Source organism: Harpegnathos saltator, unplaced genomic scaffold (genome assembly GCF_003227715.2).
Source record: "Harpegnathos saltator strain DR-91 unplaced genomic scaffold, Hsal_v8.6 scaffold397, whole genome shotgun sequence".
Lineage (NCBI taxonomy): Eukaryota > Metazoa > Arthropoda > Insecta > Hymenoptera > Formicidae > Harpegnathos > Harpegnathos saltator.
Genome location: NW_020230202.1, coordinates 155,731 through 171,638, shown reverse-complemented (window position 1 = coordinate 171,638; position 15,908 = coordinate 155,731). Strand labels below are relative to the sequence as shown.

The window sequence follows — 15,908 nt, the reverse complement described above, 5'->3', positions numbered from 1 at the left end:
TTTCAAAATTATTTTGGAACAACTCGATCCGTCAAGTAGCTTTTTTTATCACCAACGCAAAACTGAAAAATACGGTTTTGAGAAAAACGCGTTTAAACGCGTTTTTTTTTAAAGAAGAATAGTAATTTTTTTAAACTTACAGCAATTTGAGACTAATCAGCTATTCCAGGGGCATATAATAGTCCCTCACTTTTTTCGTGGAACTCGTTTTCTTGGATCAATTCCATTCTACGAGCTGCTCTAGCCTCTTTGGTGTTGCTTAAGTGTTGCTGTGGCGCTCTCCTCTCTTGATACGTGAGTCACGTACGATTCAGCAAAAAATTTCGCATTTTGACCAATTCTGATCTCTAATTCATTCATCATCTTCAATATTGAATAATATCCTTCATTGAAGATGCAAGCAGCAATAAAAACAGCAATTTCAATTATTTTGGCGCCCGAATGCAAGTGCTCAGGAGCAAGACGTCACACCATAGAGTTAAAACTCTCGTTCGCATTTTGTGTGACCTCCTAAACAATGTCGTCCTAAGCATATATCAGCACTGCTAAGTTTTCTTTTACCATGATAGATGCATTCGAAATCACATTTTCACTTTCACGTTGCTTAGTAAAACGATTGCCGTGAACTTTTTTTTTGTGGCTCTGAAGCACGGTGTTACTGTTCATGAGACCTTTACAGATATGTTGACATTTTTTTCAATTAAGAAAAAATAAAACAAACCAATAAATTGGTCTATAAAGGTGTAACGTGCCGTTCTGAGTTCATTTAATCGTTATATGCAATACGCACAGCGTCGTTTCGAATTTCCTTACACACACACATTCTCATTTTCTTTTGAATTGTCCCTGACTCATACGATGGGGACAACCCATCTATCGGGCCAACGATTTTTTAAGAAAAGCTGAACAAAAGGGACGGACCTGGTTATCTGGTTACTTTGCGCGCTCGGCTTCTCAGAGCTGTAATTTCCAGAATTTAAGAGATATTGCTTTGAAATTTGAAATGTACATTTTCAAAGAGTACTACTATCAATTAAGCCACAAATGAAAAAAATCGATCTTTTGGACTTTCTAAACCAGGCCCCCCCCTTAAGTATGTAAATACGATGTTTTTTTAGTCGTTTAAGCCCAGGTTTAATGTTGTAACTCAAAATAAACCATATTCACAAGGCATTTTCCAACGTGTGAAACATTTTGGAGATTAATAGAAACACAAATTTATTACTCACTCATTTATTTACTCGCAGTAACAGTGTTTTTGTGCATCAGGAAGAGACACACTTACTCGTGGTACATCCAACTTACAACTGACCGACCAGCGCTGACGCCTAGCATATATTAATAAAATGATAGCAATTGACTATCTATCCTCTATGCCCATCTATCCCGGACTTATCCTATCTTATTAGTTATCGTTAAGCATTAGTTATCGTTAAGTTGTAATCATTGTTCTCTTTGTTGCTTCACGTTGCTTCAACGCAGTTCTCACACATAATTTTCAGGTACATCAAACTTATATCAGTGCAATCGCACTTTTTTGTGCGCTTGAATTTCAGAAGGTAGCCATCTTGTCCAGTGGGAGAATTTCCTATCAGAAAACGAAATGACTCGACATCTGCAGTCGGAAAATTACACGAAAAATTATAAACGACCCTTCCTATCCCGCTATCCGACTATCAGGCTACATTAGAGAGGCGTCTGGTGTTCTCACGTGAATTTTAACGTCTCATCGGAAGCGAGTCGATTTCGCGCTTTCGTCGAGCAATCGTCGGAGATGCGATGGCGAGAGCGCGATAATTGAATGAATCGAGGCGCGACTCTCCAGGAGCAGGCAGCGAATCATTTCGATCCGCGACACGCCCGTCCCAGATCAGAGTTTAATTGCCGCGGGGATCATTGCGTTAATGCGATTTCTTCTATGAAAACAACGGAGATACGAGAGATGCGTAATTATACACAGACGTCGTTGCCGTGGGAGACCTTAACCAGAGCTAACGCTCTCGGGTTAACAACATTTTCTCATTAATGTGCATTTGCTATTCCTTGTCAAAGTTCATCCCGCTATCTAATTCAGTTTGCATCTGGCACGAAAACGGAATTGGGAAACCGCATAATGGAATTTGCTCGACGTCAATGTTTCATCATGCTGTTGTCTGGACGCCTAGATCCTGCGGGGTTTGTAGATCGTGTTTGTATATTCATTGCAATTTATGGTTGCTTTTGATTATTACCATGTAATACAATTTTTTAATGGCCCTCTTGTTTAAAAAAAGACGTGTTGCGCTCCGAAGCCTGACTTGTCGCCGGATCATACTACGACTTCGATTTTTGCTAGTGAAAACAGTGGCGGCTCATAGCGGAGATTACAATTACACTTTGCAATAATAGCCGATCCGTCGAGCCAGGTGAAACACAGCAAACAGAGTACCTGGCGCCATTTAGCGGTACCGTGCAAAGACCGCGCGAGTCTCGGTTATATAAGGTTTGAGTCTTGGCTGAATACAAGTATCTCGGCTAAGCAATTCGTTACTTTTACGTTCCGCTATGAGCCGCCACCATTTCCAAGGAAAGAATGAGGTCGTAGTACCAATAGACGATAGGTCAAACACTGCTATTTTATTTTTGGTAAAACATTTCCACAACGGTCTAATCCACACTTTTTTAGGTTTCGAATTTTATTGTCTCTACTATTAAGTTACAAGACTTTATCCCAATTTCCAACCTTAACTCATCCGTACTAATCAAAAATAAAAATTTTTCTGTGAATTGTATCGCCGAAATTTGAGCGTAAGCTCTCCAAACAAAGCAACAACATATAACAACTGTTGCATATGAGACAGTTGAGTTTTCATTCAAGCGTAATAGTTGAGAACGCGAGTTCTCGCACAAATACTATTAGGCTGGCAAGAAAGTCATGTCATTTTTTTTTCTATGTAAATAAGAAGTGATTTTTTCGTACAAAGCAAAAACTTTATTCCGTAATATATTGTTCGTTTAATTCAATGACTTTTAGCCATTTGTTTGATATCTTCATGATTCCGGCCTCATAGAACTTTTGGTCTTTGATAACCTCATCAGAATGATGTACAAAATTAATGAAAATTCCAATTATTATCGATGATGTGTGGATTTCTCGGGTCGCTGATTACGAATCTGAAGTCAGATTTGCAAAATTCAATATGGCGACTATAATGTACGAAATTGATAAAAATTCCGATTATTATTGATGATGTATGGGTTTTTCGAATCGCTGACTACGAATCTTTTAAGTAAAATAATATTGATAGTATGGATAAGATGGAGATACAGAATGAAAAAAAATAAGGAAAATAGAGTTAATAAGTGCAAAAAAATCAAATTTCGGCCGTTTTTGTAGAAATATTTGTTTATACAAAAAAATCTAACCTGCAAAAAGATACTGAAGAAAATATATGTTTTTGTACAACATCAGAAAAATATTTGGTGAAAGACCTCTACATTCAATACTCTCCGAGGAATCGATTTTTCCTTAAAGAAAGCATATTTTTCAACTTTGATTTGTTATAAATAATCACAAATGAATAATTGGGTATAAAAATCTATTGGAGTATGTTGAACAACTATTCAGTTATCTGGAAAACTCAAATCCCGGATTAGTTCTTCGAAATTATATGATTTACAACGCAAAATTGAATCAAGAAAAGGTGGAGAGTATACTTCCCATTAACAGTGAAAGGATTAAGGATTCCTCACTATATACATCACGTAACTTTTGACGAGCTTGCACAGCGTTCTTTCCTTATTGGAAATAAAAAAAGTAAAATATGGCGGAAACGCTCGTTTTAATTTTCCATTTTTAACTCCAATTCCATTTTCCATTTAACTTCCATTTTTAACTCAATGCCGAACAAACAACCTTTACCGAATGACGCACGTTTTCTCTTTTTTTAAAGACAGCTTAAAGTGTCAGCGGTCAAATGGTATAAAGGTCATAGGATTTGGAGTGAAGTTAGTTATGTTTAATGACAAGTAAAGCTCTCTATCCGTGAACAACGACATAACTTTGTTGCTAATCTGATACTTATCATTCAGAAATCTCAGGAGAGGAATATTGATTGCATCTTTTTTCTCGCACTCAAAACTTAAAATACGAGAGAACGAGCGACCTAATCGGCCAATATCAGGTTAATCGGCCAATATCAATCACCGACTCCGATCGACGCGCGCTCGCGCCGAAAACAATTCGACGAGCTTTCTCAAAGCAGCGGGCACGAGCGAACATTCCAAATTGTGATTTGCGCGTGTCGCGCACGTCGCGAAGAATCGGTGACCTGGTTTCCGCCGGTCGAGCGGAACTTTCCTTCCCCTTGAACTTGAAAAATCAATATATCTCTCGATCTCACACACTCGATCATGCATCACGAGACGGCTGTCGGGAAAGTTATCCGAGCGCGCATCTTTACGTGACTCTTTTAAGGCGAGAAACGGTCGCTTCGGCCGACGCTAGTCGTCAACGTACGTCACGTTCAAACAGTACCTAAACGATATAATCGATGCGACTTTGGTCGCTTTTACCTCCACGCATATGTCGCGTCCTCGGAGCGAAAGTGCGTCTTTTACAAATTCCCACGTCGTTTAGTGTTCTGCCCGCGCACGCTCGCCGCTACCATTACCGTGCCGCGTTTAATTACACCCTGCGGATTATAGTAGCAATTATCGTGACAACGAGTAAGCGAGCGCCGTTGTTAGCCGCTAGTAGCAATTTAACCTTCGCTAATCACCTCCTCATCAGCGGTCTCAAGTAGTCTGTAAATACCGATATATGTCGCGGCATTCCCCCTGCAGCGAATAAATCGAAAAATTCACGCGCGAATAAAATTGCATCGCGCAAGTCTTTCGTGAGACGAATAAAAGCGAAAAAGAAATGGAAAATATATATTTTCAACGAAATAAATGGTCGTGTACGTTTGTCACAGTCGAGACGCGAAAAGTACCGCAAGGTACGCACAGGTATCATAGATTGCTCGCTGCGTCTACCGCGTCGAAGCTCGACCCCCACGTGCCCCATCAAAGGCTGACGCGTATCGATATCAATCCGTCTGTCAGATTTCCTCCTCATTGCTCCCAAGCCACGGTGTGTTTTAGCCTTAACAGTCCGCTCGGCGGTGAGCAGTCAGCGCGCGCGCGCGTTCATGCGTCAGAGGGGAATCAAGCGAGTAAGATAGAGAGAGAGTTCGAAAGTAGGCCTCAGTCGTTCAGTCAGTTGTCGACTACATGTCCGGACGATTGGTCGGCGTAATGGTGAGTTTTCGAGCGTCACCGACTCTCCAACGGTGAGCGCGCCGTTCTCTCTCCCGCTGGCGAGGCGGCACGGTGTGTGCCGAGTGATTTTTGCGGACGCGAACGAATTTGCACGTGGCGCGTGTCGCCGTTCGTCTTTACCGCGCGGCGCCTGGCGCCTGGCGCACGCTTCTCTTCTCGCATGCCACGCGGAAATCGTCCAAAGTGATCGCGCGCCGTGTACAGTGTTACGATCGAGAACGAAATCCCCGGCGGATGTTTCATCGACGGAGACGGACAACGTGTCGACGTAATGCTCGACGCGGCGAACCCCGCGCATCATCCGCGCGTCAAATACGATAACGCGCGGCTCGTGATGCACGACGATAAATGTAACTTTCCGAACTCTCCTTCAAGTGAGACCGTACTTCCTCGCGGCGAATTGCGCGATTTTATAGATCATCAATGTGGTGAGACGCTAAATACGACGCACGCGTTCTTAAGATCTTGGACTTGTTATTTATCGCATCTCGGAGACGCTGCTCGAGTGTGATCGTCAAGTGATTAATATCGGTTAACACCTGTAACAGTAAATTTATTTACTGGCTGTAATAAATTGGCCAGTGATAAAATAAGTAATTTGATCACTCGTACGAATATTTTTATTACTCATTTTGTTACAGCCAGTAATACATTTCTGTAAGAGGCAAATGCTATCAATTTTAGACCTCAAGTTAACTCGATCGACTTTTAAAACAACTTTACGTTCGTTTTAATCAATTGAAATTGACTTTCAAGCTAACTGGAAAATCACCGTCACGCTCGTGAAGAATCGTCAAAGTATCTCATCGAAGTTGATACGCGTCAAAGCGCGCTATTCGATGACAGAAAAAAAAAGACTCGTCGCAAGACTCGTCGCGCGTGCGTTATGGTCACGCGGTCAACAATCGCGCCCTTTAGCATGTGGCGTCGATCTGGCGAATTCGCAAATATCACGAACATCTTTCGCCGCGAAATCGGACGAATACTTTTCAACGTCGTCACGACATCGGGTTGTGAAAGTTGCCGGGTTCTTTCCGCCCAGCGAAACGTTTTTGCCGCGAGCGCGCGGGCGCGCGCGCGCGCCCGCGCGCTCGTTAAGCATATTTTTTTCTTCTAATTCTAATTATCACTCGAGCGCGTCCTACCGCGCGAAGACTTGTCGCGAGAATTGAATTTCCCGTCGCGGATGCGATCGCCGCGACCAACCCGCGTGCTTCGGATCGTGCGGACTGATAATCGCCGATTTCCCCTCGTGTTATACGGCACACATCGACGCGTCGTAATCACGAGCGGAAATTGCAGGCTCGGCTTTCCCGGCGGAGACGCAAAATCGAGCAACTTAACCGCCGAATATCCGCCGCCGCCGCCGTCGTCGTCGTCGTCGTCGTCGTCGTCGTCGTCGTCGCGAGAGGACGAAAGTGACTTTCGTCCTCTGCCGTTCGCCTTCTACTCATCGCTTATCCGCGTTTCATTCGCGAGCGCGATGTTCGCATCTTCCGTGGCGCGTCGAAGACGCGAACAACGCGATCGTCATCGAGGGATCACGGTTCGCCGAGGAACCGTGAAATCACGGCACGTTAAGAAAGCACCGATTCTCGTGACGTGCAAGTGGACGTCGCGTCCACCGAGACGGAACGGGCGATAAGCAGCGCGAGATGCAATTGCGACACGATCGGGATTACGCGAATGAGCTAACCCGCGCTCTTTGACACCGGGAGTCCGCTCCAAGCTGTTTTTACGAGATTCGCTCATGAATATGAAAAGAAGGTATACTGACATAGATCCTCTCGTCGCCTTTTCCTTCGGCGCTCGGTTGAGTAACGACGCTCGCGCGCGTCGTTGGAATAAACAACGCGCATCAGTAACGAGTTCGATACAATTCCTCGTATGTAGGGCATACCTCGAGCATGCTGCAATTTAGATCTACCTGAACATGCATAAAACGCCCTCAAGGAGAGATTCATTACGATCGAATGGAAATTGCTTACAAGGTTGCGCAAAGTTGCGCGGAGAGCAGCGGTGTAAATCCTGAGAAATTACAATCTTGGAAAATAAAGATATCCCGTGAGGCGCGCGAGAGCCTCACCTTGATTTCTTCATTAGTCGTCTGCGTCTCGGAACAATCGCATGTGCGTACGGTTAAATCAAACGCAAACATGGTCAGTATCGGTCGTACGTTCAATTGCAAATAATCGCGAAGACAATTTCGTGTGCGGCATGTTTTCCGATCGCGGAGATTGCGTTGAGGTTACCTAACAATACGATAGTAGTTAATCGGTTTTTAGAGTCAATTTCTTCATTTCATTCATCTTCTGCATCTCGAAACAAAGGCTTGTTAGAAGATTGAATTAATTCGCATCTTACTTTGTAAATTTTTTGTCTTTATTTTAAAGAAGTGGTTAAATTTACGTAGATCGAAATATTTCCCGTCATTAGCTGTGACGTTTACTCATCTTTCTGGCAACATAGCGCTTCCGCGACGTTTTGTCTTTCAAAGTAATCCAATCAGACACCCATTTTTGCACATCCTCGTAATTATTGAAGTGTGTATCTGCCAAAGTGTGTTGCATCGAGCGGAATAGATGATAATCAGATCAGGTGTTGGATCTGGAGAATACGCTGGATGCGAAAAGATTTCCCATTCGAGCTCTAACAATGTTTGTTTAACGATTGAAGCAACATGTGGACGAGCATTATCGTGCAAAAGAATCACTTTGCGTCTATTGCTGGCTATCGCTGGCCTTTTCGCATCAATTCATCACTCAATTTGTTCAATTGTTGCCAATATCGCTCCCCCGTAACTGTTTCGTTCGGTTTTTTAGAAGCTCATAGTACACCACATCTTCCATATCCTACCAAATATAGAGTAATCTTTGTGACTGTGAACGTGCCGTTTTGGTGTCGATGTTGATGATTGTCCTGGATCAACCCATGATTTTTCTCGCTTTGGATTATCAAAATAAATCCACCTTTCATCTCCGCTTATAATTCGCTGCAAAAAACTCCTTTTTTTGCGTCTGGCAAGCAAAGCATGGCAATATTCAAACAATTTGCAATGACACTTTCATTCAATTCATGTGGAATCCATTTGCTTTCCTTTTGAATTTTTCCTATGGCATGTAGGCGTTTAGAACTTGATTTATCGACGTTGAGTTATTCAGCCAATTGTTTTTCCGTTTGAGCGGTGTTTTCATTCAATAATGCTTGCGATTCAGATTCTTCTATTCTTTTGCTTAACCAGTACGTTCTTTGTCACTCAAATCAAGATCACCACCTTTGAATCGTTGAAACCAAAATTTACAGTTGGAATACGATATGGAGCTTGATCACCTTAAGTTGTAACAAGCATTTCATAAGCTTCAGTTGCCGATTTTTTTAAATCAAACAAAAAAAAGTAATGAATGTCGAAAATGCTAGTTTGTACTATCCATTTTAGACGCGGATAAACAATGAAACTATCAGTAACAATAGCGCGCAAACTGTCATATGTCATTGAGAAATGTCAAATCTTTCAGTGTTGCCAGATTTTCGAATATTCGTACTAACCATTAATTTGTTACTAAAGCCATCTATTGCTAGGGACCAAAACTAACTCAACCTCATACAACCAAATAAATTCAACCTAATACATGCGATTAAATCAAATGCCATGGTTAGTATTGTTGGTTTAATTGCAAATGATTGCGAAGAAAATTTCGTATACGGCATGCTTACCGATCGCGGAGATTGTGTTGAGGTTACCTAACGATACAATAGTAGTTAATCGGTTTCTAGAGTCGCGTTCGCTCAACTGACGTGAGTCGCCTAATCGGGATAATTATTGTTTCCGCAGATTGCGCTATTCTGTCTGCTGCTCGTTCTCGGCTTAGGTCATTGCGATGAACTTCCGTCAAGATACGAGGTCGAGAACTCGATCAACCGAACGGTCGACGAGGTCGAAAGATTGATTCAGAAAGATCCGAGCCTGCCGCGGCTCAGCAGGCATGAGATCGTCGATATTCTCTTTAACATCACGTCCAAGGATGTCGAGGCGTACCGAAATAAGGAGACGGTCGAGCAAGCGAGGAAAATCTACCAGAAAGCATTAATGGTGGTCTTGCCTTATAACGCCGGAGACGCAAAGGGGAACATCAAGGAATTGTACACGAGGCCGCCGATAGTTAAACTAGTCACGGATTCTTCCTTCAGTTTACAGGACCTCGAGAAATGGAAAAGCGAGATACTGCTGCAGTCATCGTCATCCACGTCCACGTCCACGTCCGCGAGTACGTCGACTACGACTACGACTACGACGTCGACGCCGGCTACGACTACGACGTCAGCGTCGGCGTCGACGTCCACGTCCACGTCCACGTCGACGCAGGAGACGTTACGCAATAAACAGCCTCTGGACAACCTTGTGGTGACGCATGCGGCGGAAAAGACCTCTCCGAAGGAGAGCCCGCACACGAAAACGCGGTACAAGAACCACAAGGATACGTACTCGGAAGTGCAGACGAAGCTACCGCTGAAGGAAACCCTCAAGTACGATTCGTCGCCGATCAAATTCACCTTCAATCTTGAGAATCTGCAGAAGCAGGTTGTGAGGAAACCGATAACGACGACGAAACAACCGGTCTTCCAGACGTCCCCCTCGAGCAAGGACGAGGACATTTTCATCGTGTACAGTACGAGCGCGACCGAGCGAACAATCGTAGAGACGAGTATGCGAGGTGTGTCGAGAGAGTTCGATCTGCAAACAACGACCCGGCCCAACGGCTTCCAGCAGAATATCCTGTCTTCCGATCAATGGCGTTATAACGCACCACCGAGCACAACTACTCAGAAAAGCACGACGACGTCGAGAGCCGCGTACTTCGAAAGGACTCGTGAAAAACCGTCGTTTCTACCGACAGTCAAGATATCATCGGAAGACGCCGCGACGACGACGAGCACAGCTGAGGACGCCGCGAAACTGTCCAAGGTAACTTCTGGCAGAACACCAATGGCGGACAGCGAGCAACTGACGACTTCCATCTACGTGACACCTGTCTCAACCTTCACTTCTTCCTCGTATCCTCCTTCTTCCATCTCGGAGAAATCCAAATACAACTCTACCTACAACTTCAACTCTGGAGGATTCCGCAGGATCACAACGACGACCAGTACGACAATGCGGCCGGAGGTGATGGACCTACTCGCGTCGATCGGACTTCGGCCGGAAAACACTACAAACGTGGAGGAGGTGTTTGGGAAGAACCAGGAAAGTCTCGAAGCCAAGTTCCAGATTCCCGGCACTAACGGCTTCTTCCACACCACGGCTTCCGGCCTGACGGCCGTGGTGCCCGACTCGCCGTCGATAGCCGCCCAGAACACCTTCGAGAACCCGGTCTCGGAGATCGGGTTGGGAATGAACAACCTGACACCCGACGTACAGTTGCTGTTTCAACGATTCGGCCTATACACATCAAACTCGGCGGCAACGACCACGACGACCACGCCGAAACCGACCGTGAACACCAACTCCTACACCAACTTCAAACCCCTGCCAACGTCCAAGATCAAGGACGAGGAAATGAAAGAGTTCCTGGCCAGGTTCGGTCTTGGTGTCGATAAGCGACAGCGCAAAGCCATGCCGACGGCCACGTCGACGGAACGGCCGTCGTTGATCGAGGCCGTTCCGAGCAACATGAGACAAATCTTGGAGAACATCGGCCTCATTTCACGCAGGACACCGAAGACAACGACGCCAAAGATGGAGGAGTTGGAGCCTCCGAAAACGACTCCGTACCACGTGTTCAAGCCGCACGAGGTGCAACTGAAGGACGAAGGGCAGAAGATGAAGATCAACGAGCTGCTGGACACAGTCAGATTGGTGCAGGAGGGGAAAGCGAGCGTCAAGGACGTACGAAAGGTAGCCAACGACTTGCTAGCAACTACGAAGAGCCTCAAGGACGGCCCGGATCCGCTGAGTCTCGAGGAGATTGTTAGGATCTACAACGAAGACGTGAAGAACGAAGTGAAGAGGCAACAGAGCCCGGATAGACCCGGCGACAGCGCGAGCACTGCTGCACCAACGACGTCAACGACGCCCGCTACTACCGGTATAAAGAGATTCATGATTTCCGTTTTGGGCACTTCGGAAACCTGGGTTGGCAGGATCATGCAGGGTCTGGAAAGGATCAAGCGCATGCTAACCTTCATGGGGAATAGGATGAAGCCATCACCGGATTAAATGGACTTATTCCGGGACTTAGACCTCGTTCTACTAAACACTCCTCTCTTTCTCTCTCTTTCTGTCGTAGTTCTGTCTCTCAGTCTCTCAGTGTATTCTCCGTTTGTGTCTTTCGCTTCTTCCCTCTTAGCATGATCTCTGGCTGCGTCCCTTTCGCTTTTACTTCGATATTCGCTTGGTACCTTACTTTCGAGCGTTGGTCAAAACGCGTGTACAAATTTAGATTACGACAAGCGAATAAGACAAATTTGCGAATAGCGGAGTACCGCAAAAGTAGACGAATCAATGAACGATTACTTAACACATCGCTCATCAGTCAATAGTAGCTCTCTAGTAGGTCTCTCAATTAGTAGTCTTAATTAATCAGTCTGCCGATTCCAACGAGATCGAAGCCATCGTACATCTCAAGCAATTTTAAACGTACAACATCAATGATGCGACGCTCACGTTCGATCGCATAACTCGACAACGAGATTTAGCCATGACATTATGTAAAGCTTTGAGGCAGCTTCCCGCAGTAGCGTTTCCACTTTCTTCAAAGATCGAAGGAGGGTTGCGCAATCAGTCGAAATCGCATTGCGAAATTCGAAATCCCGCAGGCGTTTCAGGCAAAGTCGAACAGAATCGGAGATGCGACGCGTTTCACCAGGCGATTTATTTAGGCGGCGATCCTCCGGAGGAGATTTTTTGTCTGCGAACTTTTTCTCTCTCTCTTTCTCTCTCTCTCTCTCTCTCTCTCTCTCTCTCTCTCTCGGCCGCATGCATTAACACCGGCTAGATGTGCAACTTTCATGTCGCGTTCCTTGCCCTCGAAATGCTAAGTGCGCGTCATAAATGTTGCATGTGAAAACAGCGAACGCACGCGACTGCACGCAAACCGGTTCGCGCTACACTGCTCGGACGATCCCATCGTCGTCCGTACCGATTGCAGTACGAGAGAAATATTTACGTTATCTACTTCACTTCAGTGCGAATGACCGCGACGGAACGGAATGAACGCGCGTGCAAAGACGAGGAAAAACGCGACGATAAAAAGGCGCTCTGCCGGTGCCTGCCGGTCGAAGAAGCACAACTCATCCGTCGCATTCTCGATTGTCCCTCGTTATCTGGCGATTGTCCTATTGGCGCGATATTCGTGCGTCATCGACTTCTGATTTTCCCCTTAAAAGCAGCAACCGTTTCTAACGTTCCCCAGCGCAATGCGAGATAGCCTTTCGCTCTCGTAGCCAGCGGATTTCGATTTCCGCGACGTCCGATCTATTTGCCCGGCCAACTTTATCGAATATCTTTTAAACGCCCTGCGTGATCGTTTTCCCGCTTGATCGCTATGAAGCGTGACGAATTCGTTCGTCTACTCACTCACTCACTCGCGAAATGATGACGAGGCGCGATAAGAGCGCGTGAAACGAGAAGGAACTCACGGTGCATCTTGTCGACAGAGCCTATAGACGTTCCCACGACAACGACCCCGACGACGACTACGACAACTACCCCGACGACGACCACGACGACGATAACCCCGAGCACCGCAGATTCCGCAAAGGACGCCTCGGACATATCGGACGCGCTCACGCCGTTGCCAGAGTCGACGTCGGCAGCTGCGAATCTCGCGGCGCTGGAGGAATCCTTCGGCGGTACTACACGCGCGCCCGATCCCGTTTTACCGACCAAGCCAAGAAGCGGCCTCTACTTCCTGGTGGACTGGAACAGCTTTCTCGAGGTCGGCGAGGACAACAGCGAGAAGGTGAACCTGAGATTCGAGCCGAAAGCCGGCAACAAGGCGAGGTTCTTGCCGGTCACCGTGCCGTAACTTTTCGCGCCGAACTACTCGACGCAATCCTAACATCTTTCTTCTCCCCTCTTCGCCCCTCTACTTGTTTCTTGTTGTTTTTCACGATTGTTCATTTCATGCACGGTCAGCAATCTTTGACACCTCGCGATGACGCAATCTACGCGGATGCCCGACGCAATATTTAAAACGTATATTTGATTACTTGTTCGTTATATAATTGACTGATTAATGTAATTCGATGTTCCGTGTTTCCAAATTACCGAAAGGAAGGGGAGGAGCAAGTGGTGAAATGTTAAAATCAAACCTGTTTCCGCGTCTCGGTTAGTATGCGAGCGAATTTTCGCTTTTACTTAAATTATTCTAGTTTAAAGACGCAACTGTGTTTCGTCGATAATCCCCTCGGTACGCTCGATTAATTCCCGCAAATATTAGGTTGTTTGGAAAGTAATTTCGGTTTCTCGCATAAAAATGAAAGACGATAATTTTAATAGGAAGAATAGTTTTATTCTATTAAGTATTAACCCCACTTTGTTCTAACAAACTTTTGCTATCTTTGAGATAATAACATGATTCCACGTAGAACTTCTGGTCCTTATTGGTAAAAAACTATGAATTAAATGGTTTTTGACACCTTTATTTCAATCGAAATTTTTACCATTCTCCAAAGAATTTTGCAGTGACTGAAACAAATGATAATCGGATGATGCCAGATCAGGAATATGGTGGATGCGGTAACAAATCCCATCCAAGTGCTGACAGCTTCTGACGAGTCATTAAATTTATGTGAGGTCTGGCGTTGTCATGATGTGAAACACAACACCTTTTCTGTTTGCCAATACTGACCTCTTCTGCTAGATGGAATCATTCATTTTGTCCAGTTGATGACAATACACATTCGAATCAATCGTTTGGTTGTTTGATAGCAGCTCAAAAAAACCATTTCTTTTTAATCCCACCAAACAAAGAACATCATCTTCTTTTGATAAATATCAGCTTTCGATGTGCTTTGAGCTGATCCATCATATTTGCTTCATGATCTTTTGCGTTTAATATTGTTGTACTTAATCCACTTTTCATCTCCAGTTATGAGTCGCCTCAGAAATAGATCGTTTTCCTCATGTTTCAACAGCAAATCGCAGATGGTAGAGCAACGAATCAAATATCTTTCTTTGAAAACGTGGAATCCAAATATTGGGCTTTGAAACGAAACCAAATTGTTTCGAACGCTCGTGCATGGTCGAATTCGATAAATTCAATCTCTCAGCAATTTCTCGTGTTGTTAAATGACGATTTGCGTCCACCAATGCCTTTATTTGGTCTTCATCAACCTCAGCTGGCCTTCCAGAACGTGATGCATCTTTGAGGTCGAAATTCCCAGAACAAAATTTCGAAAACTAATTTTGACACTGGCCAATTCAGTCAATACATCCTCTCTATACATGGCACACAATTTTCTTCTTGCTTGCTGCGCTGCATTTCTGCCTTTACGTTAATAAAAAAGCAAAATGTGGCGAAAATGCTCATGTTGGTTTTCCATTTTTGATACAACGCCAAACAAAAACAGCTTGATAGATTCCAAAACAATTTTTTCTTAATGAAGCTTGAAATGTGCGTTGTAAGAATGTAAAATGATTTTCTGGTGTAGAATGAGGTTAACTGCTTAAAAAGGCAACTATCTATTTGAAAAAATCGAAATTACTTTCCAAACAACCCAATAAATCGGCCAAAGCATCGTGAGAGGAGAATGCTGCACGACATGCTGCAATTACTAGGAAGTATGACATCACTCATGATATGTAGACGTCTATGCGTGTCGCTTGAAATCTCTTTGATGCACACGACATCTTCTCTTCGGAGAAAATGATAAGCCATAATTTAATTATTAGGCTGGTGCAAAAATAATTGCGGTTGTTATCATTTTAAGTTTGGCGCCGATTTTTCTAGTTACCGTTATCTTCCGTTACAGTCATGTGATACATAAACAATGAAATTGGCACTACTGATTTCAGCTTACGTCTATTGTTTTCATTCTTTAGTTTGTTGAATATAACCTTTCAAATTAGTCACGGGAAAGGAACAAATTCGCGAGATTTTGTTACACGAGTTTCAATAGGGACGTAAAACAACAGAAACTGCTCGAAATATCAAATTTGTTTTTGGCGAAGAGTCAATTAATGAACGTAAAGCTCAACACTGGTTCCAAAAATTTCGCGACGGAAACGAAAGCCTCGAAGGGAGGAGGGTCGTGGACGTCCTTCGGTTATAGACGATAATAACTTAAAAATCATTATTAAAGCGGACCCACGTAAAACAACTTGAGAGGTTGTTTCCCGTTGAGAGAAATGGGTGCAGGCCAATGGTCCTTATTTTGATTAATAAATAAAAATTTTCAATTGATATATGCGTCTTTATATACTAGATATGTAAAAACCGCAATTATTTTTGCATCAACCTAATACATAAACTGTTCCATACGCTAGCTCTTTTCGACGGAGATATAACGAATAAAAAGAAACATATAGACACGCCAGACGAGCGAATGAAAATATACGGTACAAATTAATTATATCCCTCGATAGATATTGTGTGTGAAGAAGAAAT

The 15,908-nt window shown here is 44.2% G+C and overlaps 1 protein-coding gene across 1 annotated transcript; it reads left to right on the top strand.

The window, feature by feature from the left end:
* The first annotated feature begins 5,244 nt into the window (after nucleotides 1–5,244).
* On the top strand, nucleotides 5,245–13,371 carry LOC105183597 (mucin-5AC). The gene is made up of 3 exons (XM_025300985.1): nucleotides 5,245–5,280; nucleotides 9,134–11,384; nucleotides 12,955–13,371. The coding sequence occupies exons 1-3, from the start codon at nucleotides 5,254–5,256 to the stop codon at nucleotides 13,323–13,325; spliced, it is 2,649 nt and encodes an 882-aa protein (XP_025156770.1). The 5' UTR covers nucleotides 5,245–5,253; the 3' UTR covers nucleotides 13,326–13,371.
* The last annotated feature ends 2,537 nt before the right edge of the window (nucleotides 13,372–15,908 follow it).

Coding starts and splice junctions, on each gene's coding strand:
- LOC105183597 (XM_025300985.1), top strand. CDS start 5,254: ATGTCCGGACGATTGGTCGGCGTAATG. Junction 5,281..9,133: donor GACGATTGGTCGGCGTAATG/GTGAGTTTTCGA, acceptor TTGTTTCCGCAG/ATTGCGCTATTCTGTCTGCT. Junction 11,385..12,954: donor AACGACGCCCGCTACTACCG/GTATAAAGAGAT, acceptor TCTTGTCGACAG/AGCCTATAGACGTTCCCACG.